Below are 27479 nucleotides of genomic sequence, written 5' to 3'. Positions count from 1 at the left end.
CAAAGTTGTTGTCCCCCTCAACTAAAGCCTGCTTTACACGCTTCAATGTGTCGTGCGATCGCACCCGCCCCCATCGTTTGTGCGGCACGAGCAATTTGTTGCCCGTGTCGCACAATCCTGTAACCCCCCGTCACACGTACTTAGCTTCCAAACGACCTCGCTGTGGGCGGCGAACATCCACTTCCTGAAGGGGGAGGGACGTTCGGCGTCACCGCGACGTCACACAGCGGTCGGCCAATAGAAGCGGAGGGGCGGAGATGAGCGGGATGTAAACATCCCGCCCACCTTCTTCCTTCCGAATTGCTGGCGGGACGCAGGTAAGCTGTGTTCATCCTTCCCGGGGTGTCACACGGAGCGATGTGTGCTGCCACGGGAACGATAAACAACAGGACGTTCGATACTTAGAAAATGAGCGACGTGTATGCGATGAACGAGAAGGTGAGTATTTCTGCTCGTTCATAGCTGTCACACACTACGATATAACTAACGATGCCGGATGTGCATCACTTACGACATGACCCCGCCGACATCTCGTTAGATATATTGTAGCGTGTAAAGCCCGCTTTAATATTTGGTTGCACCCTTTACCCTTTGGAATAAATAACTGCAATCAATCGCTTCCTATAACCATCCACAAGCTTCTTCCTCCTCTCACCTGGAATTTTGGAATCTTCTTTATAAACTGTTCCAGGTCTCATATTTGAAGGCGTTTTCTCTTCTCCCAACAGCAATTTTAAGATCTCTCCATAGGTGTCAATGGGATTTAGATCCGGACTCATTGCTGTCAATTCAGAACTCTCTATCACTTTGTTTCCATCCATTTCTGGGGCTTCTTGAAGTTTGTTTGGGGTCATTGTCCTGCTGGAGGACCTATGACCTAGGACGTAAACCCAGATTTCTGACACTGGGCACTACATTGCCATCCAAAATCCTTTAGTAATCTTCAGATTTCATGATGTCTGGCACACAGTCAAGGCAGCCAGCGCCAGAGGCAGCAAAACAACCCCAATACAACTTTGAGCCTCCACCATATCTGACTGTAGGTCCTGTGTTCTTGTTTTTGTAGGCCTCATTCTGTTTTTGGTAAACTTTAGAATGATGTCCTTTACCAAAAAGCTCCATCTTGGTTTCACCTGTCCACAAGATGCTTTCCCAGAAGGATTTTGGTTACTCACACACATTTTGGCAAACTGGAGTCTAGGCTTTGATGTCTCTGTGTCAGCAATGAGGTCCTCCTGGGTCTCCTCCATAGCGTTTTATTTCATTCAAATGTGGACGGATAGTTCATGTAGTCACTGATACCCCCTGAGCCTGCAGGACAGATTGAATTTCTTTGAAACTTGATTGGGGCTGCTTATCCGCCATCCCGACTGTCCTGCACTGCAATCTTTCATTAATTTTTCTCTGTTGTCCATGTCCAGTGAGATTAGCTACAGTGCCATGGATTGAGAACTTCTTCATTATGTTGCGCACTGAAGGCAAAAGAACATCAAGATCTCTGGAGATGGACTTGTAACCATGAGATTGTTCATATTTTTCAACAATATAGTTTCTCAACTCCTTCTGCTGATTCTGTTCTCCATGCTTGGTGTGGCACACACAGACACAATGCAAAGACTGAGTCAACTGCTCCCCTTTCTATCTGGTTTCAGGTGGGATTTTCATATTGCCCACACCTGTTACTTGAACGAGCATCACATGCTTGAAACAAAGTTGTTTACCCACAATTTTGGAAAGGTGCCAACATTTTTATCAGGCCCATTTTTGGGGTTTCGTATTATATCCAATTTGCCTTTTTTTTCCCTCAGTTTTTTTTTGTGTTGTTCCAATACAAAACAAAAGAAATAAACGTGTACGACAAAACATGTGTAATTGCAATAATTTTCTGGGAGACATACTTCATTTTCTAACAATTTCAAGGGTGCTAACACTTTCGGCCGTGACTATCCATCCATCCTTAGTATCTACTTTAATCTATGATTGGATAATAATTTGCTTTGTTGCCATCTTTGCAGATAATGGCACTTGGACGCAGCTCTGGCTTGTGTCTGAATACCATGATCAGGGCTCGCTGTATGATTACCTGAATCGTAACACAGTAACTATTGGGGGAATGATGAAATTGGCATTATCCGTTGTCAGTGGTCTGGCTCACCTTCACATGGAAATAGTAGGAACTCGAGGTACGTACTAATGAAATAAAAAAAAAACCCAACGAGTGGAGGAGACTGATCTATTTGACGGAATTAAAGTAGGCAAGGATATAGTCAAAATTGCTCTTTTTGCAGATGACGTCATATTGTTCCTGTCACGACCACTAGCACAGTTAAGAGATATTTTTGATTTTATTCAGAAATTTGGGGAATACTCGGGCTACAAGATCAATATTAACAAAAGCCAACTTTTAGGCTATGTGCCCACGAGGACATTGTCCTGCGGATATATCCGCAAGACATTCAACAGGTGCTCCCAGAAATCCGCAACAGAACTTTCTCTGTTTCAATGCTGCGGATATACAGCGGAATGTCGTGCGGATATGGTGCGGGCATTCTGCATTGAGGATACAGTACCATGGCTTCGGCACTGCATCCTCAATGCAGAACAAGTGCTGCAGTGATCGGGGTGCTCATACTTACCTCCATCATGCAGCACCTCGCTTTCCGGCAGCCGGGTCACTGTCAGGCAGCGTCTGGTTCACTGTGCTGGAGGTGGGCGGGCCTGAACTAGCTCCGGCTGTCACATGACCGGAGCTCGTGCAGGCCCCGCCCACCTCTTCCTTCCTGTACCTGGCTGGATCCACCGCGCTGCTGCCGCTGCCGCTACACCGGACGGAGAAAGCGACTCGGGTCTCTATCAAGGCAGGTAAGTATATGGGACCCTGCAGAGAAATCCGCAACAATAATTGACATGCTGCAGATTTTTCCGCAGGAAAATCCGCACGATTTCCGCTGCGGAAAAATCCGCAGCGTGGGCACAGCATTTCCCAAATGCCATAGAAATGGCTGGGGAGCAGCTGTGCTGCAGATTTCTGGAAAATCCGCGGCTTTTCCGCGAGAAATCCGCGGCAAAATCCGCGCATTTTCCGCAGCATAGGCACATAGCCTTAGAATTAGGAGAAAAAACACCCCTGGAGCACTGGAGGAAGCTGGGTTTCGAGCTCTGTGTCTCAAAGTCACATATATCGTATTTGGGTATAAAGATAGGGAGGCGACCAGATCAATTATACTCACTAAACTATACTCCCCTGATAGGTAAAATATTGGAGGAATTGCAAAGGTGGCACCACTTACCAATATCCCTTCTGGGTAGATGTCGTTTGATCAAAATGATTAGCTTTGCCAGATTCCTATACCCCTTGCAAACCCTACCCCTGATTTTAAAACACTCAGACATAAACAAATTGAAGAAGGGCCTTTACACACTTTATTTGGACAGGTAAAAGACCCAGATTCGCTGTAGAAAAATTGATGCTATTAAGAAATGAAGGAGGGGTTAATTTCCCAAACATACGGGCTTACAATATCGCCTCTTTGTTCAGGCATGTGGCGGATTAGATGCACGACACGAGTTGTTACTCAAACACACATCTAGAACAACAGTTAGCCGCCCCTTGGGACCTAACCGCTCTTATCCACACTAAACAAGCCAAACTGCCACAGTCTGTAAAATCCTCCTTTCTAAGGGACACTATAATGTGCTGGAAAATAGTACGGAAAGCTTTCCAACTGCCCTTCTTGATCTCTAAACATATGGCAATATTTGGCCACCCCGAATTCCCCCAGGGAGCAGAAATCAGGACAGTAATTGGACAGACAAGTGACCATTTACGGAAGGCGGGGAGTATTATGAGTTTAGAGGAAAAAAAAATGGATGTCTCCACAAGAAATCATGGTCAAATTCCAGATACATAGTAAGCATTTCATGCAGGTCCTGCAGCTCCGGTCTTTCTGTCAATCCAGACTCAGACAGTTAGAAAAGGAAGCTACCTCTCATGCCCTAGATGAAATTATTGGCCAATGCACCCAGATGGTGAGCATTTCCTCACTGTATGGTAATGTCGCGGGCGGGGAGGGCGCTGCGCTCATCCACTGCTCGGGTCCGGCTGCTGCTGCTGCTCGCTCGGTCGGTGGCTCGAGCGGTGGGCCGGATCCCGGGGACTCGAGCGGCCCTCCTCGCCCGTGAGTGAAAGGGGTGGTTTGGTTTAGGGATATTGTCCGTGACGCCACCCACGGTTTGTGGTGAGGTTGGGACACCACCGCTGCTCTATACGGGGATCCCGGGAGCATTGACAGGGAGCAGCTGAGATGTTTTCTCCCCTCCGTGGGTAGGGGGGTTTTGGTGGTCCCGGGGCCCGGTGTTGGAGGTCGGAAGGTGAGTTGCGGGGCTGGGCCAGGTGCAGGGTCGCGGGGCAGCGCAGTGCCAGACAGCACGGTGGTACTCACTCAGCCAGTAATGCACACGGAGTCTCTGGTAAAACAAACGGCTGGATGGACGAGTCCCACAGACGGCTGCGGCGGTCACTCCCGGTAGGTTGGCGGTAACTGTCTCTCCCTGCACCGGTGTTCTGTTCTCGGCGCCAATGGCTTCCCACTGATAGCCCGCTCCCCAGCAGTATGTTGGCTAAGGGAGCCCTTCCTTTGCCCGCAGGCTCTGACCCTGGGAGCTCTAGCTCTGGCGGTAGCTTTATCTCCCTCACGGTTTGGACGGTTGCCTTCAGTCGGGTCTTTACTGCTGGGAAACCCCGGAGGTTCCCGTCGCTGACGGATTTGACCGGTTTAACGGCGACTCCTAGCCTGGTCGGGGTCCGTAGGACCTGCCGGATGGTGCTGGCTTCTCTTCGCTCCCCGGTTCGGTACCGGCGGGCCACCGCCAGTCCCCGGTCCTTACGGTTGTGCGTCAATCTGCCTCTCCTGCAGATGGTCACCACCGTCTGCCAACCTTGCTGTCAGGTGCCCGGGCCACGTACCCGGACACGGTCAGTCTGCTCCTCTACTCCCACTTCCTCACTCTACAACTCCAAAACTCAACTGCCCTCCTTTTCCCGCCTCCAGTACTGTGAACTCCTCGGTGGGTGGAGCCAACCGCCTGGCTCCGCCCCACCTGGTATGGACATCAGCCCCTGGAAGGAGGCAACAAGGATTTGTGTCTGACCTTGATGTTCCTAACCGGGGTGTAGGGTGTGTTGTTGCAGTACCTGTGACGTCCTGGCTTGTCCAGGGCGCCACAGTAACATAAGACACACATTTTTGAAAGCAAGACAGAGTAAACTGTTCAGGACATGGGAGAGGTGGACTGGAGACGAGGAGATAGCGGAGACAATAGTGCAAGGCTGGGAACGGGTGAGAAAATCCATCTTGTGTGAGAGATGGAGGGAGACTTATTTTAAACTCATGCACACAGCGCTGTGTGGATTTAACATCCCACCTTCCCTTAGTTGCCCTGACAGAATTACAGCGTGTCCTAAATGTAAGGTGCCCTTTACAAACTTTTGGCACGGGGTGTGGGAAAGCACAGAAGTAGTAACTTACTGGAAGCAAATAAGAGACCAGATCCAGGCATGTTGGGGAACAAAACTTCCACAATCGCCACAGGCTTTGCTTTTCCATCAGCTTCGTCCCCCTGAATCTGAATCTCAACTTGGGATAGACAAAGTGAAGATCCCTAGAAATATTCACACATTTTTAATTGTGGCTTTACGAAATCTTTTTAGCGAGTGGCTTAAACCAAATATTCCATCAATGGGATCAATAATATCTCAAATGAAACAATTATTAGGGCTGGAATTGCTAGAAGCTGAAAGGAGGAAAGAAAAATCAGCAGGGAAAGTTTTTCCGCTGTGGAAACAGTTTATAGGGTTCCACTATAGTCCTCAGGAAATTCTGAAAATAGTCAGTCCTTTTCGCCATACGGAATGGTACTGTCTGGAACACCTGGGGGGGACATTAGGGGCTTCAGGGACATCAGCAATTACTTAATGTGCATTATTTGGAATCGGTGGCTGATACCATCACAGAGGCATAATTGTGGAGTGGTTCACATTCTCACTCATTGTTCATTGTTTCTTTGTGTACTTCTTTTCCTTTTAGCTTAAATTAAAAAGGTTGTAACTAGCACTATAATAATCTGCAAGGTACACTGCTCGAATGTTGAGCATATCCATCTCATGTACACTGTCTAATTCTTTGAACAAGTTATTGCTTCCCTTTCTGTTATGTTTAAAAATTTAAATAAAAAAAAAAACCCCCAACAAAACAACATTTTTGATGTCTATGATGGCAATAGCAATATGCACCCAGAGCCACGATCAGTTCTGGGTGCATATTGCTAATCCCTGCCTAACTGTCCCTGTATTTAATAGAATAGATAAAGAGATCTTTACAAAAATTATTTGTAAAGATCTTTTATAGTATGCTAATGAGCATGAGGACTAGTCCCCTGGGCGTTACTTCCCTTGCTTGTCGGCTCCATTAGCATGTTAGTACTCCTCTGTGGGCGTGCTATCATGCTAATCAATGTGCAGCGTCAGAGGATGATATCACTCACCTCTCCACTGCCATCGCCGCCCGACACTGGATTTCGGCTCAGTGTGCATGACCCCGGAGGTTCGGTCATGCGCACTACTTCAGTTTGAAGCCAGGACGTGTACACCCGGCTTCATAGTGTGCATGACTGAAACACCTGGGTCATGTGCACTGAGCCGAAATCCAGCGTTGGGCAGCGATGGCGACAGAGAGGTGAGTGAGATCATCCTGTGACACTGCACATTCATTAGCATGATAGTACGCCCACAGGGGTGTACTAACATGCTAATGGGGCCAACTAGCCAGGGGAACTAATGCCCAGGGGACTAGTCCCTGTGCTCATTAGCATATCATAAAGGATCTTGGGAAATACTTTTTCTAAAGATCTCTTTATCTATGCTACTAGATACAGGAACAATTAGGCAGGAATTAGTAATCTGCACCCCGAACTGCTCGTGTTTCTGGGTGCATATTGCACCTGACAGGTTCCCTTTAAATTGCATCCTTGAGTTTCAAAAATGTCTGCACCTACTAAACCGTCTGTTATTATATCCGTCCGTAACTAGAACACAGAGCCCAGTAATCTTGCCGTTTTACCTTTCTAATACTAATCTATCTGTCATTTTATCTGTTTCCAGGTAAACCTGCTATTGCACACAGAGATTTGAAATCCAAAAACATTCTGGTGAAGAAGAACGAGACATGCGCCATCGCTGACTTAGGCCTGGCAGTGAAACATGATTCCATTACAAACACTATAGACATCCCGCAAAATCCAAGAGTGGGGACCAAGAGGTGGGAACAAAGACAGATTTATTTGTAAAAGGTTATAGTAGTTCCAACGGATAAGGTGACGGTCAATCACAATGATAAGCCATTGCTTTATGATAATCAGTGTAGTTCCAACTTTTGCCATCAACCCTGAGAATGAAAGAGACTTGGCGCTCAGTGGTGCATCTTCTCTACACAACGCTGCTCCTGACTGTGCAGGGAAAGGCACAGCTGGTCCCATGGTGCTGTAATTTTTCACATATTTGGGTGCCCATGGCATCTATGTGCAGGGAAATACTTTAAGGGTTTGTGCCCGCGTTTTGAGTTTTCTGGAGCAACAACGGACCCATATTTCACGCGCAGATGTAAGTGAACCCTACTCCCGAAAATGGTGCATAACAGCACATGGTGACTCCGTCTGCACCATTATAGTCGCTACTTTTACATTGATGGTCTATCCTTAGGATAGGTCATCAGTGTCTGAACGGCCGAGGTCTGAGACCCGGCACCTCCGCGGATCAGCTGTTCTTGGTGCCGGAGGCGCCACCAATTGAAGGTTTCTGCGCAGTGATAGCAGCAGAGATGTTGAAAAGTGTGAAAAGTTGTTACTGACAGTATATTGGTATATTGAAGCACTATTTTTTGGTTTATATCTGCTGGACAGTGGAGGGTGCAGTCCACATTCTCCGCAGAGGTGCACAGTACATTTAGTTTTTGTGGGTTTTTTTTTTGTTTGAGTTTGGTAGGAAATCAGTGTCACCAAGAGGAAACCCTACTAAAGGCACAGAAGAGTCAGACCCATGCAAAAGATTTCCATTCATGGCCTCTATATCTGCACTGTTCACCACCATGCATTCTGTTGCTGTTTCTATAGGGATTTTGATGACGATATCTATATCTTTGCCGTTTGCCCACAATACTTTCAATGTGAGTAAACTGCTCCTGAGCCCAAAAAATGTGTCTGCCAGATAACTCCTTGTGTGGTTAACTAAGACCTAATGTAAGAGGGTATGAATATGTAGCGCCTCACAGGGCAGGCGCATTTAACCTACTCGTCACCAGGCCGTCGACTGTTGTGGTCACGGGCGGCCTAGCCCGGCTCCGTTGCCCCGAGGTGTACAGAAAATGGCAGGGGAGAGATGTTGGGGGTAGTAGTGAGGTGTTTGTCATGACACCACCTGTCGTATGCTGCCAGGGAATGGGCCATCACTGCTGACGCTGTCCTCCGGGGCAGATGGTAGTTGCAGCAAGGGGTAGTATTGGTCTCCACAGGTGGAGCGGGGGCCGGGGAGGATGATGAGGGGAGTAATAATGGCGGCGGGGAGCGGCAGTACGGGTAATAAAGAGTCAGAGTCTATGGCTGCGGTTCCAGGTTATTTACTCACTTTTGTACGGTGCCACTCACCCAGGTAATACCGGTCACTTGCTATGATGGGCTCCATCGAACCCGAATCTCTTTAGAGATCAGTCCGGTTTGGTGTGTGGTGGATTTTTCCTTGCAACGCCTGTCTGTGGATCCCCTGGCTTGAAGCTACAATCGGATCCTGGGTTTCACGAGATGTACTCTAGTCCCTATATGCAGGTGTCGCAGTTCCGATGTGGGGTCCGACTTGATGTGAGGCCCCTGATCCTATATGGCACTGTGCTGTTGGGTGCTGTGTGGTCAGGGAACCTTGAAACTTTCCCCGTCCAGGCAGATTCTGGAAAACTAATGTGAAGTATGATCTTCCCTAGGGTCCTGCTGCCCTGCGTGGCGTCGGTTCTGCAAGGAACAGATTCACTGTGTGAACTCTTCCTCCTTCCCACTGGAGCACCTGTAGATGCGACTACTCCTGACTGACTCCCCCCACTGGCTGCACCTTCCCCCTCCCAGGTCCTAAGCTAGTGGGACTGGGGCCCCTATTGAGGGCATCCTGTAAATGCCACTCTGTCGGCGACCCCTTTATTACCTGCCCTCGCCCAGTCCCCAGTGGGAGCAGGGCAACCTGGTGTGTATTTGAGTGTGTAATGTGGTGAAACTGGGACTGACCACCTCAGGAACCGGGTTTAGCATTACACCCAATTTGGGTGCAAAAATCTGTGGCGACTGAAGCCTCAGGGGCGCCACATCTAATTTTTTCTTTTTTAAGAAACAGTTCCAATTTTGTCCATAGGTTGTATCTGGTATTGCAGCTAGTTGACCGCATAGGGGGTATTTTTCTGGGGCTTCTATTACTCACTATCCATGACAGCCATTCAGTAATCCTATGGAGGCGGCCATACGTACAGGTGGCTCTGTCATTGTGGTGTATGGAAACTTATTTTTTAGGAAATGCATAATTGGGAAAAGTATGTAAATGACTACTGGTTTTCTCCATTCCCACCATGGACTGGACTGGAGAGGGTCTTGCCACCACTCCTGTGATATGGGGTCCCTTTGAACCACAATCAGACCCTATCTAGTTGAGGACTGGGACATATTTATATGGGTATTTCTGCAGCTGACATACTTGTATAGAAATTGTTGAAACAGTAATGTCCACATCTCCAAATTTAGGGACATTTATTAATTTAAATTAATTTAAATATGTATATTCATGGCTAAAATCATTTTTGCAATTGGGTTTCATTAAAAATGTTGCACCATTTGGTTTTTAGTCTCTTTGTTTCCCTGCACATCAACTTTGATGTGGTCGTAAATTTGCTGAGAGGAGCTAGGAAAAAAAATTGAAAAGCGTTACAAACTATAAACCATCATAGTGAGCTCGCTGGTGGATTCGCCGTTAACTCATTTTGCAGCCAGCAATAGACAATGCAACCCAGCGGCTATAGAAGGCAAATGTTGCCACATTGTTAATGAAACCCGATTGTGCACATTATCTGGTGTAAACAGGGAAAGTGCCGCAGCATGGTGCAATATGGGGTTAGAACAGTCGTATTAACGATCGCTCTCTTCACATCATTTTTCGTCAGCCCTTGTTAACAGGACAGTAAACAGGGGCAGATCTACTTGTATATAATTTATCAGTGCTTGTTAACGGGCCAAGATTATGTTTCCCAATTGTAGGTTCCCAATAATAAAGCTGACTGCCCACCCCCTTTACTCCCCTTCACACGTCAGTGATTCTGGCACGTATGACGTCCGTTTTCATACGTTCCGTAGATATGGACATACGCAGACCCATAAAAATCAATGGGTCTAGCACACATCAGTGTTTTCACAAGGACCGTGTGTCCGTGTGTTTCACAGGGAGACAAGTCAGTTTTTCTCCGGCAGCACGGATGTCACACGGACCGCACACTGACGAGATCCGTGTGACATCAGTGTGACACGTACCAGAGAAAACATGTGTCTTTGAAATAAAATTATTTTCTATACTCACCTGTCTCCAGCAATGCTGTCTTTAGCACTGATGTGCTCTCACTTGCTTCTTGATTCCGCTCATTATGCTCATGAATATTCAATGCTTCACTGCAGACCCGGAAGCAGCAGCAGAGGCGGAGACATCAACACAGGGGACAAGCGAGTATAGCAGTTCATGCTGTCCATGTGCTATCTGGATGTCACACGGATTGCACAAAGATAGCACACATGTGCCAAAATCATGGCACACGGATGGGTCATACGCACCTTCAACACAGCTGTGCAAAAACATTTTTTTTTGTGAACATTTTTCACGGACGTGTGAAGGTGACCTTCCACGTATGGTTGTTAGTAAGACTAAGGGGTACTTTGCATGCTGCGACATCGCTAGCCGATGCTAGCGATGCCGAGCGCGATAGTCCCCGCCCCTGTCGCAGATGCGATATCTTGTGATAGCTGCCGTAGCGAACATTATCGCTATGGCAGCTTCACACAGACTTACCTGCCCTGTGACGTCGCTCTGGCCAGCGACCCGCCTCCTTCCTAAGGGGGCGGGTTGTGCGGCGTCACAGCGACGTCACACGGCAGGCAGCCAATAGAAGCGGAGGGGCGGAGATGAGCGGGACATAACATCCCGCCCACCTCCTTCCTTCCTCATTGCCGGTGGACGCAGGTAAGGAGATGTTCCTCGCTCCTGCGGGTTTACACACAGCGATGTGTGCTGCCGCAGGAACGAAGAACATCGTATCTCCTGATGTAGCAACATTATGGAAATGTCCGACGCTACACAGATCACCGATTTACGGCGCTTTTGCGAACGTTTATCGGCGCATCTAGGCTTTACACGTTGCGACGTCGTTACCGGCGCCGGATGTGCGGCACTTTCGATTTGACCCCAACGATATTGCAGTAGCGATGTCGCAACGTGCAAAGTACCCCTAAGGGTGTGTGCACACAACATATTTTCAGCGGATTCTGTTTGGAAGCCACCTGAAAAAACTCAATAAAAAGCAAAAATAATCAACATATGCACAGCATTGCCAAAACAGCTTGCGGTGCACACGTTCTGTCCTTTGTAATGTCTCTTAACCGTTTCATGCTTCGAAAGCCGTGAAGCGTCTAGACAAAAGGGTGCTTTACACGCTGTGACATCACTAACGATATATCGTCAGGGTCACGGTGTTAGTGACGCACATCCGGCGTCGTTAGCGACACTGCAGCGTGTGACACCAAGGAGCGACGATCAACGATCGCAAAAACATTAAAAATCGATGATTGTTGACACGTCGCTCCTTTCCCATTTATCATTGCTGGGGCATGCCGCTGGTTGTTCGTCGTTCCTGTGGCACCACACATCGCTATGTGTGACACCGCAGGAACGACGAACATCTCCTTACCTCCATCCACCGGCAATGCGGAAGGAAGGAGGTGGGCGGGATGTTCCGGCTGCTCATCTGCGCCCCTCCGCTTCTATTGGGCGGCCGCTTAGTGATGCCGCTGTGACGCCGAACTAACCACCCCCTTAGAAAGGAGGCGGTTCGCCGGCAACAGCGACGTCGCTAGGCAGGTATGTGTGATGGGGCCTAATGAGGTTGTGCGCCACGGGCAGCGATTTGCCCGTGTCGCACAACCGACGGGGGCGGGTACGCTCGCTAGCGACATTACTAGCGATGTCGCAGCGTGTAAAGTACCCTAAAGTTACTTGACTATTCTTCTGCTAACAACCAGCACTATCTTATACAGTGTGTCCACCTATATCCTGTTCACTGCGATTAACTTGAGAACGGCGGCAGCTATAGGCATAGAAGTGGTGTCTAGGTATAGTAAAGTAGCCATGCGCTACGCAATGAAACCACCTATAGCACCACCTGGTGGAAAACAACGGAGTTAGCATTTTTATCTCGAAAACGGAATGAGATAGAGAAAAAAAGTGAATTACAAAGTTGTAGGGCATCATCAATTCCATACAAATCGACACCTTGCATACAGAAATGCTATGATATGAAACCCATGAACCCCCAAAACATTGAATGCTGGTTACGCATTTGGTGCTCATTTAACTTTGCTGCTCAAAGTGGCCCCCGTCAGCTGCAATGCACATCTGCACTCTGCACAGCATACTGTATCTCGCTGCACGTTGTGCAATATGGTAGGTGTCACATCTGCACAAGCATCTGTGATACGTCATCGTAGGTCCTGCAATGTTGGTGGAGGGGTCGCATACACCTGCTGTTTGATGTGACCTCACAGAAAGAAGTCCAATGGGGTCAGGTCAGGTGAGCGTGGAGGCCACTCCACACAGCCACCATACCCAATGACTTGTAGGAAGGTCTCCATGAGGTATCGCTTCACATCCGCAGCCTTGTGAGTTTTACACGTTCTAATCATAGCATTTCTGTATGCAAGGTGTCGATTCGTATTGAATTGATGATGCCCTACAACTTTGTAATTCACTTTTTTTCTCTATCTCGTTCAGTTTTCGAAATAAAAATGCTAACTCCGTTGTTTTTCACCAGGTGGCGCTGTAGGTGGTTTCATTGCGTAGCGCATGGATACTTTACTATACCTAGACACCACTTCTATGCCTATAGCTGCCGCCGTTCTCAAGTTAATGTTGGTGGACAGGATATGGGTGGACACACTATATATAGAATTAAAAAAATATGTAAAAGCTGAAAAAATTCCGAAAATGATACCAAAGAGGACACTTCGGGAAAAACACCACCATAGTTTTCCTGGGGTCATCTGCTTCTATAGGCCGCTTTACACACTGCAATATCGGTACCGATATCGCCAGCGTGCGTACCCGCCCCTATCGGTTGTGCAACACAGGCAAATCTCTGCCCGTGTCGCACAACATCGCCGGGACCCATCACACTACTTACCTGTCCTGCGACGTCGCTGTGACCGGCGAACTGCCTCCTTTCTAAGGGGGCGGTTCGTTCAGCGTCACAGCGACGTCACAGCAGCGTCACTGAACCGCCGCCCAATAGACGTGGAGGGGCGGAGATGAGCGGGATGAACATCCCGCCCACCTCCTTTCTTCCGCATTGTGGCCGGGAGGCAGGTAAGGAGAGGTTCCTCGTTCCTACGGTGTCACACGGAGCGATGTGTGCTGCCGCAGGAACGAGGAACAACTTCGTTACTGCTGCAGTAACGATATTTGAGAATGGACCCCCATGTCACCGATGAGCGATTTTGCCCGTTTTCGCGACGATGGAGGTGTCACACGCAACGGCATCGTTAAAGCGACCGGATGTGTGTCACAAAATCCATGAGCCCAACGAGATCGCTGTAGCGATCTCACAGCGTGTAAAGCCCGCTTAAGACTTAATAAAATACCCTGGTGACAAGGAAAAATAGGAAGACAAACGCAGCGCCAATCTGAGTGTAGTGAGTTTTTTTATAATAAAGGTGTTGAAATAGTGGAACTCTCACCTGGTTCAGAGGTTAGAAAGCCTGGAATAATCCAAGAGGAGTTGTTCCACTTTCCATTTGGATTATGGTGCAGTATGCATCTATAGCACTGGTTACTATAGCGGAACCTCCAGCAGGTCCACTTTAGTGAGAAAGTTCCAATAGGCGATTACCAGTCTTGTGGCACTCCTGCTACCAATGGTGGAGCATATTGGATGATTTTTGGCCATATGATTGCAGCCGATGAAGTCTCCGTTCCTGCCTCCAAGCTCCAAGATGACCGAAAATCATTCAATATGCTCCACCATTAGGTGCTTATAATGCGGGCGTCACACGAGACGATCTATCGTGCGATATGTCTTCGGGGTCACGGTTTTCGTGACGCACATCCGGCAACGTTCACGACGTCGTCTCGTGTGACACCTAAGAGCGACTCTTAATCGGTTGTAAATCGTGTATCGTGTACATCGTTTAATCTTAAGCCTGCTTTACACACTTCAATAAATCCTTCAATCCGTCGTCGGGGTCAAGTTGTAAGTGACGCACATCCGGCATCGTTCGTGACGTGTTTGCGTGTGAAACCTACATGCGATCGATATTGAACAAAAATACGGTGATCGCATACACGTCGTTTATTCCTCATACATTGGACGTTTGGTAGTACGAAACTAGTGAATTGTAACGTGTGACATCCCTCATACGATTTTGGTGTCTGATGCTATGTGCGCAGGTGTGCGCTCTGCACCGCAGCTTAAAAAAGGTCTGCTTCAGAGCGCAGCTGAAAAGCTGCGTTCTGAAGCGCCTCACAATGTCTGTCATTCACTAATCTCTGTCAGTCCGTCACTATCTCTGTCCCTCTCTCTCTGTCCATGTCAGTCTATCCCTCTTACCCCCTCTCTCATATACTCACCGATCCCCGATCCCCGGCGCGGCTCTGCACGGCATTCACACTGCTCCGGCGGCTTTTACTGTTTTGAAAAAGCCGGCCGCCCATTAAACAATCTCGTATTCCTTGCTTACCCCGCCCACCGGCGCCTATGATTGGTTACAGTGAGACACGCCCCCACGCTGAGTGACAGGTGTCACACTGCACCCAATCACAGCAGCCGGTGGGCGTGTCTATACTGTGTAGTGAAATAAATAAATAAATAATTAAAAAAAACGGCGTGCGGTCCCCCCCAATTTTAAAACCAGCCAGATAAAGCCATACGGCTGAAGGCAGCGGTGGCCGCGGGTAACCTCAGTGACAGCTCAGCTGATCGCGCTACTCACCTCAGTTGCTGACTGGAGCTGACCGGAGCGGCGGTGAGTAGCGCGATCAGCTGCGCTGTCACTGAGGTTACCCGCGGCCACCGCTGCATCCACCGCTGCATCCAGTGACAGCGGGTAACCTCAGTGACAGCTCAGCTGATCGCCGGCTGTCTTCATTACCTGCGTGGAGGTGACCGGAGCGGCGGTGTCTTCTGCTGCTCCTGTCACCTCCATGCAGCAGAGCTGGACGCGACGCTGGAGGACTGTGGAGTACGCCGGACATGGAGGGTTTGTCGGGGTTAATAAATTGGTGATGAGGGAATTTGTTTGTGTTTTTTATTTCTAATAAAGGATTTTTTTCGGGTGTGTGTGTTTTTTTACTGTCACTTACAGATTAATCATGGAAGGTGTCTCATAGACGCCTGACATGATTAATCTAGGACTTATTGGCAGCTATGGGCTGCCAATAACTCCTTATTACCCCGATTTGCCAACGCACCAGGGCAAATCGGGAAGAGCCGGGTACAGTCCCAGAACTGTCGCATATAATGTATGCGGCAATTCTGGGCGGCTGTTGGCTGATATTGTTAGGCTGGGGGGCTCCCCATAACGTGGAGCTCCCCATCCTGAGAATACCAGCCTTCAGCCGTATGGCTTTATCTGGCTGGTTTTAAAATTGGGGGGGACCGCACGCCGTTTTTTTTAATTATTTATTTATTTCACTACACAGTATAGACACGCCCACCGGCTGCTGTGATTGGGTGCAGTGTGACACCTGTCACTCAGCGTGGGGGCGTGTCTCACTGTAACCAATCATAGGCGCCGGTGGGCTGGGTAAGCAGGGAATACGAGATTGTTTAATGGGCGGCCGGCTTTTTCAAAACAGTAAAAGCCGCCGGAGCAGTGTGAATGCCGTGCAGCGCCGGGGATTGGTGAGTATGAGAGAGGGCTGCTCAATTCAGTTACTCAGGAGATTAGCGGTCACCGGTGAGTCCTTCACTGGTGACCGCTAATCAGGGCGCGACACAGACAGAGCCGCAGCATGACCATGAAGTCGGGTGAAGTTCACCCGAGTTCATTCTGACAGTGCGGCTCTGTCTGTGTCTGCTGTCATCTGCCATTCACCGCTGCTACATGGCTGTCTGTGTCTGCTGTCAGCGGCCATGTAGCAGAGCTGAATGGCAGATGACATAGTAAAAACGCATCCCTACACATTACACACGCTTGGCAAGTCAATAAATAAAAAAAAAAAAGGGTGCCCAATGCATACGTCACAGAGCACATGATCTAAAGGATCGCACACAAAATTGATCAATTTAACATAGGCTACTAACGCACGTGTGACAGCAAATGAACGACCTACGTGCAATCTCATTCAATCGCATATGCGACCTGGGCGTGTCACATCGCATACGAGATCGCATACCTAATTGTAAGGTGTAAAGCTGGCTTTATGTGCGCAGATTGTTCATCGTACCCGGGGCAGCACACATAACTCCGTGTGACACCCCGGGAACGATGAACACAGCTTACCTGCGTCCCGCGGCACCCGCCGGCTATGTGGAAGGAAGGAGGTGGGCGGGATGTTTACGTCCCGCTCATCTCCGCCCCTCCGCTTCTATTGGCCGGCCGCTGTGTGGTATCGCTGTGACGCCGAACGTCCCTCCCCCTTCAGGAAGAGGATGTTTGCCGCCCACAGCGAGGTCACTCAGCAGGTAAGTACGTGTCACGGGGGTTTAACGACATGGGCAGCGATTTGCCCGTGACGCACAAATGACGGGGGCGGGTACGATCGCTCGTGCAATCGCACGATAGATCATACCGTGTGAAGCCCGCATAAGGGGTACTTTGCACACTACGACATCAAAGCTGCGATGTCGGTGGGGTCAAATCGAAAGTGACGCACATTTGGCGTCGATGTCGTAGTGTGTAAATCCTTTTTGATACGATTAACGAGCGCAAAAGCGTCGTAATCGTATCATCGGTGTAGGATCCGACATTTCTATAATGTAGCTGCAGCGACGGTACGATGTTGTTCCTCGATCCCCTGCGGCAGCACACATCGCTGTGTGTGAAGCCGCAGGAGCGAGGAACATCAGCTTACCTGCGTCACCGCGGCTCACGCCGGCTGTGCGGAAGGACGGAGGTGCGCGGGATGTTTACGTCCCGCTCATCTCCGCCCCTTCGCTTCTATTGGCCGCCTGCCGTGTGACGTTGCTGTGACGCTGCACGACCCGCCCCCTTAGGAAGGAGGCGGGTCGCCGGCCAGAGCGACGTCGCAGGGCAGGTGAGTGCATGTGAAGCTGCCGTAGTGATAATGTTCGCTACGGCAGCAATCACAAGATATCACTGCTGCGACGGGGCGGGGACTATCGCGCTCGGCATCGCAAGCATCGGCTTGCGATGTCGTAGTGTGCAAAGTACCCCTAAGACTTGGGTCAGACAGCCGTAAAGTCTTTCACCTGAGAAAATCAGGTCGATTATCGTAATGACTCTTGGATGAAATTCTGATCAAAGTTTGATCCAAGTATTAGCATAGTGTGATCCTATTCTCTCGGGTCCAACAATCGGAGCACATTGTGAGGAGAAGATGGAGAACAAAATGTTTCCATCTTCTCCATTGTGTGAGTCTTCGAAAATCAGACTGTTGTCTGAGTGTGGTCCAATGATTTACACACACCCAAAGGCTTGAATTGGTGAGTTTCATCCGATTTCATAGGAAAAAAAATTGTTCATCAGCACTGCCCCATTGAATTGTCTGAGTGCTATTCCAAAAACAAATCGGACTGTCATTCGAGGGTGGTCCGATGATTTCCATGCACCCATGCACTTGACTGGGTGAGTCTCATCCGATTTCAGAGTGAAATCGCAGCATACTTCTGTCAGTGAAAAAATAATTCATCAGCACTGACGCATTGAATAACACTGGTCCGAGTGCATCCGAAAAAAAAATCAGATAACACACGTCCGATTTATATGGTGCAGCAAGTGAGCTCTGAAAGACCCTTCTAGGCTGAGTTCACACGACCATATAAAAAAATCGTAATCCAAAAAAATAAACATAAACATACATACATTTGTCTGTTTGCTTTTTTACATCAGTAGTGAATAAAATTTAAGGTCAGTTTTTCCATGAACCTCGCTCTGTCCGAAAAAAACAGTGGTGTGAACATAGTCGTAGAGATTGAAATTTTGGGATTGACGCAGCCATGGGGTCTGGAGGGTTACTCGTCACCGGGCCGGTGTCGATTCGGGTTGTCACAGCGGCCTAGCCCAATTCCGTGACCCCAGCGGTGTCAATAAAGATTGGGATGGGGATGATGGGAGTACTTATTCGTTACGCCACCTGTGGTATGTGGCCAGTTATTAGCCTCTGCGGGAACTATCTCTCTGCTGGGGTGGATGGTGACGCAGCTCGGATGTAGCAGCTCTCCACAAGTAGAGCTAGGCCCCAGGGAGGATGTAAGGTGCGATGATGGGAGCGCCGGCAATTATGGGACCACACAGAGGGTGCAGTTCAAGTTCTTTACTCACTGAAGTCACCGCCTTTGGACTGCCGGACTCCGCTGTGATGGGCTCCAGCCAATCCCAGATAGTCCGAATGTCAAGGCCGGCGTTTCCTTTTGTGTCTCCTTTCCAATGGTCTTCCCTCCACCCCAGCTCTTGGGGCGTGGAACGGGTCATGGGTGCCTGCAGCACTCCCCACGAACCCTGGGATCCCCCTTCTCCTAAGAACCCGGGTCGAGCCTCCAGCTCCGGACCACAGGTCCCTTTCTGTCCTTGTCACTTCTGACTGTTGTCTCTTCCTGTGTGCTACCTAGCGCTTGCTGCACCTCAAGCTAACTGAATGCTGTGTGAGATGGCTCCTCACTTCCCCTGCAGGTGCTCCGCCTCCCGGGTTGCTGAACTAGTGGGCAAGAGGTCCCATACCTCATGATGGTCACTTCCGGCACCTACCCTGGCCCAGTCCCAGTGACACAGCTCCCGTGTTATGTGTTGGCTGTGTTGTGGTGGTTGTTTTACCGGTGATGACCTCTTCCGTATCTGAGATGAATACTGCACCTGACCCATGCAGTATCCTGTGGCGCCTGAAGCCTTAGGGGTGCCAAAGTTGGGTTCTTTCGACAATTTGACAGTGAATCTCCGTGCCTTCCGACTGCCTTGTTTTTCCATATATTGTCTTGAGGGTAAAGGGGTATGAGTAAATATTTTACCTTGTTTACGTCTTATGTACATTTTAGGTGTCTGTATTATTACTAACAATTGTGTATATAGTTATCCAAAGTGCTAACATGGCTGAAGAGCCCGTCATGCTTTTATCCAATGTTCCCCCTTTTTTATCTAAACCCATTTGTTCCGTCTTTTGCCATAATATCTTGTTTTTCTTTTATGTACAGGTACATGGCTCCGGAATTACTCGATGATTCGATAAACATGCAGCACTTTGAGTCATTCAAATGTGCAGACATCTACTCGCTGGGCTTAGTGTACTGGGAAATCGCCCGGAGATGTTCTGTGGGAGGTCGGTATCTGCGCTTTATTTTGTTCCTTTATTAGGGTAATTTGATTTATCATATATTAATCAGGTTGTTCCTGTTACATTACGTCATGTGCGTAATAATATCGACAGGCACAACAACATCCTTATCCTAAATGATTACTTGGGCTTCTACTATTCTCCGGTGATTGGTTCTCGCATAGAATGATGCTAATGCTATAGCGGCCGATAGGTAGTGATGGAAGGTAAATGAATTGTCTGTATAATTATGGTCGCATATTTCTGGATATTTTTAATGAAGGTTTCAGCTCTCTTGCTGTGTAGGTGGATGTTCTGTGCTGCACATACGAGAAATGCTTCAGTGACAGTGACCCGTGTTCTTCTTGCTTCACTCTAGGTGTTGTGGATGAACACCAGTTGCCTTATTACGATATGGTGCCTTCCGATCCTTCAGTGGAGGACATGAGAAAAGTAGTCTGTGACCAAAAATTACGACCCAACATACCTAACCAGTGGCAAAGTTTTGAGGTATTTAATATATATGGAGTAAAATAAGTGACAAACTAAAAACAATCTTAGGTTAGCTGAGCCTGTGCCGTGCCATGCAGCGACAATTCTCCCATCAGGTATGTCAGCCTCCACAGTGCCCCTCACGTGTCCTCTGCAGGTCCTCTCCTGTCATCTAAAATGTCACCTCCAGAGCCCCCTTCAAGTGTCATCTTCAGTGTCCCCTTTCTTTCCCATTGTTAATTCAAGCATCATCCTAAGGCTATGTGCGCACGTTGCGTAAATTCATGCAGTTACGCTGCGCTTTGTAGCGCAGCGCAACTGCATGCGTCCTGCGTCCCCTGCACAGTCTATGGAGATTGTGCAGGGGCCGTGCGCACCTGGCGTTTTAGAGTGCAGCGCTTCGGCTACTGCCGAAGCGCTGCGTAAAAAGAAGTGACATGTCACTTCTTTCCTGCGCTTTGCCGGCAGCTCCTGCTCTGTCTATGGGAGGAGCTGCAGGCAGAGCGCATGGAATCGGCGCTCACTACGGACATTTCTGCAGCGATTTAAAGCGCACATGTGCTCTTCAGATCGCTGCAGAAATTTCTGCAGTGAACTGTACGCAACGTGCGCACATACCCTCACTGTCATTCTCTCTCTCTTTCTTTCTTTTCCACGGTAATCTCAAGTATCATCCTCAGTTCCTTCCATTCTTTTCCATTGTTATCTCAAGTGTCATCATCAGTGTCTTTCTTTCTATCTTTCTTTCCATCTTTCTTTCTACCTTTCTTTCCTTCCTTCCTTTCTTTCTTTTTTTCTCTTTCTTTCTTTTCCACTGCCATCTCAAGTATCATCCTCAGTTTCTCCCATTCTTTTCCATTGTTATGTCAAGTGTCATCCTCAGTGTCTTTCTTTCTTTCTTTCTTTTCCACTGTCATCTCAAGCGTCATCCGTAAGCGGGCTTTACACGCTACGATATCGTTAATGTTTTGTCGTCGGGGTCAAGTTGTTAGTGACGCACATCCGGCGTCATTAACGATATCGCAGCGTGTGACACTGACCAGCGACCTCAAGCGACCTCAAAAATGGTGAAAATCGTTCACCATGGAGAGGTCGTCCCAAACTCAAAAATCGGTAAGGGTTGTTTATCCAGGTCCTTCATCGCTCATGCGGCAGCACACATCATACTGTGTGTGACACCGCAGGAGCGAGGAACGTCTCCTTACCTGCCGCCGGCCACAATGCGGAAGGAAGGAGGTGGGCGGGATGTTAGGTCCTGCTCATCTCCGCCCCTCCGCTTTGATTGGCCGGCCGCTTAGTGACGTTGCGGTGACGTCGCTGTGATGCCGAACGTCCCTCCCCCTTGAAGGAGGGATTGTTCGGCAGTCACAGCGACGACGCCGACCAGGTAAGTATGTGTGATGCTGCCGTAGCGATAATGTTCGCTACGGCAGCGATCACAAACAATCGTATGCGCGACAGGGGCGGGTACTTACACGCTCGCTATCGCTACAAATTGCTAGCGATATCGCTATCATGTAAAGCCCCCTTTAGTGTCCCTCTGTTATTTGCACTGTCATCCTCAGTGTCCTTTCTTTCTTTCTTTTTTTCCTTCCTTTCTTTTTTTCTCTCTTTCTTTCATTTCCACTGCCATCTCTAGTGTCATCCTCAGTTTCTCCCATTCTTTTCCATTGTTATCTCAAGAGTCATCCTCAGTGTCTTTCTTTCTTTTCTTCTTTCTTTTTTTCCTTTTCTTTCCTTCTTTCTTTCTTTCTTTCCTTCCTTTCTTTCCTTTTTTCTCTCTCTTTCTTTCATTTTAACTGCCATCTCAAGTGTCATTCTCAGTGTCTTTTTTTCTTTCTTTCTTTCTCTTTCTTTCTTTTCCACTGTCATCTCAAGCGTCATCCTTAGTGTCCCTCTGTTATTTGCACTGTCATCCTCAGTGTCCTTTCTTTCTTTCTTTCTTTCTTTCTTTCTTTCTTTCTTTCTTTCTTTCTTTCTTTCTTTCTTTCTTTCTTTCTTTCCTTTCTTTTTTTCTCTCTTTCTTTCATTTCCACTGCCATCTCAAGTGTCATCCTCAGTTTCTCCCATTCTTTTCCATTGTTATCTCAAGTGTAATCCTCAGTGTCTTTCTTTCTTTCTTTCTTTTCTTCTTTCTTTTTTTCCTTTTCTTTCCTTCTTTCTTTTTTTCCTTCCTTTCCTTTTTTCTCTCTCTTTCTTTCATTTCGACTGCCATCTCAAGTGTCATCCTCAGTGTCTTTTTTTCTTTCTTTCTTTCTTTTCCACTGCTATCTCAAACGTCATCCTTAGTGTCCCTCTGTTATTTGCACTGTCATCCTCAGTGTCCTTTCTTTCTTTCGTTCTCTCTTTCTTTCTTTCTTTCTTTCTTTCTTTCTTTCTTTCTTTCTTTCTTTCCCTTTTTTCTTTTCCACTGTCATCTCAAGTGTCATCCTCAGTGTCCCCCTTTCTTTCTCATTGTTATCGTCAGTATCACCCTCAGTGTCCCCTTCGTTCCCAGTACCATCTCAAGTGTCATCTCTAGGCCCCCTCAAATATAACATTTGAGAAGGTGCTAAACGCAAGGACCTCCTGCAAAATCAGATAAAAGTGAATAGGTGCAAGGCGCAGTGACTGCAATAGTGTACAGACCAGTGCTGCAGTCACTGAGTGCGCTAAGGTATAAGTGGACATTGACTTTGGATTAGATTGTGGCTGAGCACTTCTCCCACCAGTCTTAGTTTGTGCAGTCGGCGTCCGGCAGAGGACCCGCATTGTTTATGAAGCAGAAGAAGCTTCAGCAAAGCGGCGATGCTTTCCTGAAGTTTCTTCTTTGTCATTTTTTCATTGGTATTTGAGGCGTCTGTGCCACCGACATATTTTTATTTTTTTTTAAATTGTAGATTAAGTGTTTTGACATTGTGGTGCATATGGGTCACTATGTTCAACGTTTATTGGAAAATCTGCCAGAAAAAGACGTTTTCTTATAACTTGAAGGGGTATTCCCATCTCCAAGATCCTATCTCAGTATGTAGTAGGTGTAATAATAATAATAATAATAATAATAATAATAATAATAATAATAATAATATTAGCAAATAACTCTAATTACAAGTGTAGTATACACTGTTTGCAGAATTATTAGGCAAATGAGTATTTTGATCACATGATGATTTTTATACATGTCGTCCTACTCCAAGCTGTATAGGCTGAGAGCCAACTACCAATGAAGTAAATCAGGTGATGTGCATCTCTGTAATGAGGGGGGGTGCGGTGTAATGACATCAACACCCTATATAAGGGGTGCTTAATAATTAGGCAACTTCCTCTCCTTTGGCAAAATGGGTCAGAAGAGAAATTTGACGGGCTCTGAAAAATCCAAAATTGTGAGCTGTCTTGCAGAGGATGCAGCAGTCTTGAAATTGCCAAACTTTTGAAGCGTGATCACCGAACAATCAAGCGTTTCATGGCAAAGCCAACAGGGTCACAAGAAGCGTGCTGGGCAAAAAAAGGCGCAAAATAACTGCCCATGAATTGAGGAAAATCAAGCGTGAAGCTGCCAAGATGCCATTTGCCACCAGTTTGGCCATATTTCAGAGCTGCAGCGTTACTGGAGTATCAAAAAACACAAGGTGTGCCATACTCAGGGACATGGCCAAGGTAAGGAAGGCTGAAAAACAACCACCTCTGAGCAAGAAACATAAGATAAAACCTCAAGACTGGGCCAAGAAATATCTTAGGACTGATTTTTCAAAGGTTTTATGGACTGATGAAATGAGAGTGACTCTTAATGGGCCAGATGGATGGGCCAGAGGCTGGATCAGTAAAGGGCAGAGAGCTCCACTCCGACTCAGACGCCAGCAAGGTGGAGGTGGGGACTGGTATGGGCTGGTATCATCAAAGATGAACTTGTGGGACCTTTTCGAGTTGAGGATGGAGTGAAGCTCAACTCCCAGACCTACTGCCAGTTTCTGGAAGACAACTTCTTCAAGCAGTGGTACAGGAAGAAGTCGGTATTGTTAAAAAAACCCATGATTTTCATGCAGTACAATGCTCCATCACATGCATCTAACTACTCCACAGCGTGGCTGGCCAGTAAAGGTCTAAAAGATGAAAAAATAATGACATGGCCCCCTTGTTCACCTGATCTGAACCCCATAGAGAACCTGTGGTCCCTCATAAAATGTGAGATCTACAGGGAGGGAAAACAGTCCACCTCTGGGAACAGTGTCTGGAGGCTGTGGTGGCTGCTGCACGCAATGTTGATCGTAAACAGATCAAGCAATGACAGAATCTATGGATGGTCGCTGCTGAGTGTCATCAGAAAGAAAGGGGGCTATATTGGTCACTAATTTTTTTGAGTTTTGTGTTTGCATGTCACAAATGTTTATTTCTAAATTTTGCTACTATACTACATTTCTAATTTGAGGTATTTGCTAATATTATTATTATTATTATTATGCCTACTACATATTGGGATAGCATCTTGGAGATGGGAATACCCCTTTAAGTTTACATTTGATAGTGTAGGTTCTCAATTAGAGGGGACACCTTGTCGTGGCAGATGGGCACACATGAATTTACCAGTTTGTGCCCTATGTACGTATTGCCTATACAGTTCCTAATTCATATACTCAATGTTCACATATACCGTAGCGCACTCAGTGTGATGCTAAAAGTGTGGGAATAAGGGTGTAGCGGCCATTGGTGGTTCCTCCGAAATACAACCATGTTCTTCTGCCTTTGTTCTAGGCTCTGAGAGTCATGGGCAGGATCATGAGAGAATGCTGGTACGCCAATGGCAAGGCCCGCCTGACCGCGCTGCGGATAAAGAAGACGCTGTCTCAGCTGTGCGTGGAGGAGGACTTCAAGCTCTAGAGACCCCCACAGTCACAGGACATTGGAGGGATTCGTTCGACGTTGTGTTTGCTCTACCTCAAAAAGTAACAAGTGCCAGACCGGAGAACCGAGGATCAACGGACCCTTGGGCTTGTAGTTGTTTTGTAAATGGCAGAGCTGATTGACCACTCTTTATTAGGAGGTCCGATGTGTAAAAAACCTCGAGAAAAATAATACAGAACCTACGTAGCATCTGGGCCGATGCCAGAGCCCACTGGTCTTGGGTGGTCTATACCCTTGTCCGGTCAGGATGGAGGAGCCGGGAGGCCCACCATGACTCTACTGCTCCCATAGGCCTAGAGCCGGCTAAAAAGTTATATATGTACATATACAATGACAAAACCCATTATTTGAATGACAGTATAAAGTATAAGCTTAGACACATCGAAATATTTCATTTTTATAAAAACAGATCTAAGACCCTCGGGGTCTGTAGATAGGGACGGAGGACGTTGATTGGACATTTATTTTTGACTACTCTATTATGTTCAGCTTTCTTGTGTCATAATCCAAATGGCGGTAGAAAAACATATATATTTATAAACAGTATATATACGGTATATTGTGCATTTTATATTTGCACTTACTATAGACAGAGTGTGATCGACCATCACCAAAGTACTTATGTTCAAAAAGAAAAAAACAAAAGCCAGCGCCATTTTTCCTCTTAGGATTTGGTTGGTATTGCACTCACTTTTATTCATCAAGTTGCAATACCAGCTACGGCCTGTGGACAGGAGTGGCGCTGTTTCTAGAAAAAAATTGACCAAATATGGTTAAAGGGAAATCGATTGTAAGATGGTGACGGGATCACATCTGTCTCTAAACAGACAATCGAATCTAACCAAAGATAAAACAGCACATTTTTCACAATTAGTAAACGAGGTCAGCAAAAAAATGAGGTTCGTGACCATTAACATTTATTTTTGTCTCAAGTTTGGATTTTTTCTTGTTGGCTTCAAACATAAGAAATAAATGGACCTCATATTTCAAATATAGGTCGAGGCAAAAGGGGCTTTATGGCCCAGGGCCAACCAATCAGAACCGAAGCTTTATTTTTGGACCTGAACTAAAACAAGGATTCTGAGATAAATTTTATACACAAGGTTTAGGCTGGTTCCAAACATTTGTGTATGGATCATGGGTATCATGACAGCCATGCCAATGACTTGTTGAGTTTGGGTCAGAAGACCTTCGCTATCTATAGTTGGATCGCGAAACACTGGAGTAAAAACCAGTCTTAAAGGGAACAAGTCACATTGAATATCTGATCTGCCAGAAAGAGCTGAGCAATTTGATACATAAGTAGGAAAAGATTCACTACAGCTTTTAATTGCTTTTTCTATACTTAGGAGTCCAGTGGGTGGAGCTAGTAAGGAGAGACTGATACTTTAATGGAGGTGTGGCTGCCAGACATTGAGTGAGACCGCCCACTGGACTCCTAAGCTTAGAAAGAGCAGGGAATTTACCAATAATTTTTTTTATACAGACCCATATATCAACCTGCTCATCTGATCGGGCTCTACTCCATGGTCCTGGCAGATCGGACAATCTACCTGCAATTTCAGAACACTTTTAATATGTCAGACGTTTTGATTGGTGGGGATCTGGGTGTTCAGACTTTTACAAGTTACTAAAAAGTAAAGGCAGAAACCCTTGGCTTTCCCCTGCGATAGACTATGAAATAGTCTACATAGCCCCTTTATAGTTTTCATATTCTTAGAAAGTCCAGCCTATTCCATATCATGAAGCCTAATATAAAAGAGCCTTAAAGGAATGTTCTGGTTTTAGAAAACCTGCAGTTTGTTTTAAACAAACTGTGATTTACTCACCCTGCCCAGGTCCAGTGCTGGATTACTGAAGCTGTTTCCGGTCTCATTGTCTGCAGTGCTGATGTCACTTTGAAAGCGCTGCAGCCAATCGGCTCCCACCGGCTCGTGCCGTCAATTCGGGCAGAGCTGCTGAGCTCAGTTTACCAAAGATAAACTGTGCACTACAATGCAATGGTTGGAGTTTATATTCTCAAGTAGTATAGGACGTCTTTAAAGGGAACCTGTCAGGTCCCATATGCCTTCTAACCTACAAGCAGGGTGATGTGTGGCCTATAAACCCCTTCCTACCCATCCCTGTGTTGTAATATTGTTTAAATTGAATTTCTAAAAAATGTTTTATAACTTACATGTTCCCTATGTAAATGATCAGACTAGTCCCCTGGGCGTCGCTTCGCCCTGTCTAGTTTGCCTTCTTTCCATGCTATCTTGCCCCTGTGCTCGTAATGCCATGGATATACATG

The 27479-nt window shown here is 47.2% G+C and overlaps 1 protein-coding gene across 2 annotated transcripts in view; it reads left to right on the top strand.

Annotated features, from left to right (window-relative positions):
* Nucleotides 1-27218, top strand: part of ACVR1C (activin A receptor type 1C) — a 116226-nt gene extending 89008 nt beyond the window's left edge. For both annotated transcript variants that reach the window (XM_075318822.1, XM_075318823.1), the window contains exons 5-9: nt 2016-2183; nt 7160-7316; nt 19701-19825; nt 20199-20329; nt 25040-27218. In XM_075318822.1, coding sequence (XP_075174937.1) covers nt 2016-2183; nt 7160-7316; nt 19701-19825; nt 20199-20329; nt 25040-25165 — 707 coding nt within the window. In that variant the 3' untranslated portion in view covers nt 25166-27218. The remainder of the gene's footprint in view (nt 1-2015; nt 2184-7159; nt 7317-19700; nt 19826-20198; nt 20330-25039) is intronic.
* The last annotated feature ends 261 nt before the right edge of the window (nt 27219-27479 follow it).

The sequence above is a fragment of the Anomaloglossus baeobatrachus genome, chromosome 7 (genome assembly GCF_048569485.1).
Source record: "Anomaloglossus baeobatrachus isolate aAnoBae1 chromosome 7, aAnoBae1.hap1, whole genome shotgun sequence".
NCBI lineage: Eukaryota > Metazoa > Chordata > Amphibia > Anura > Aromobatidae > Anomaloglossus > Anomaloglossus baeobatrachus.
The sequence above is the reverse complement of the archived record's forward strand: the minus strand, read 5'-3'. Positions and strand labels throughout refer to the sequence as shown.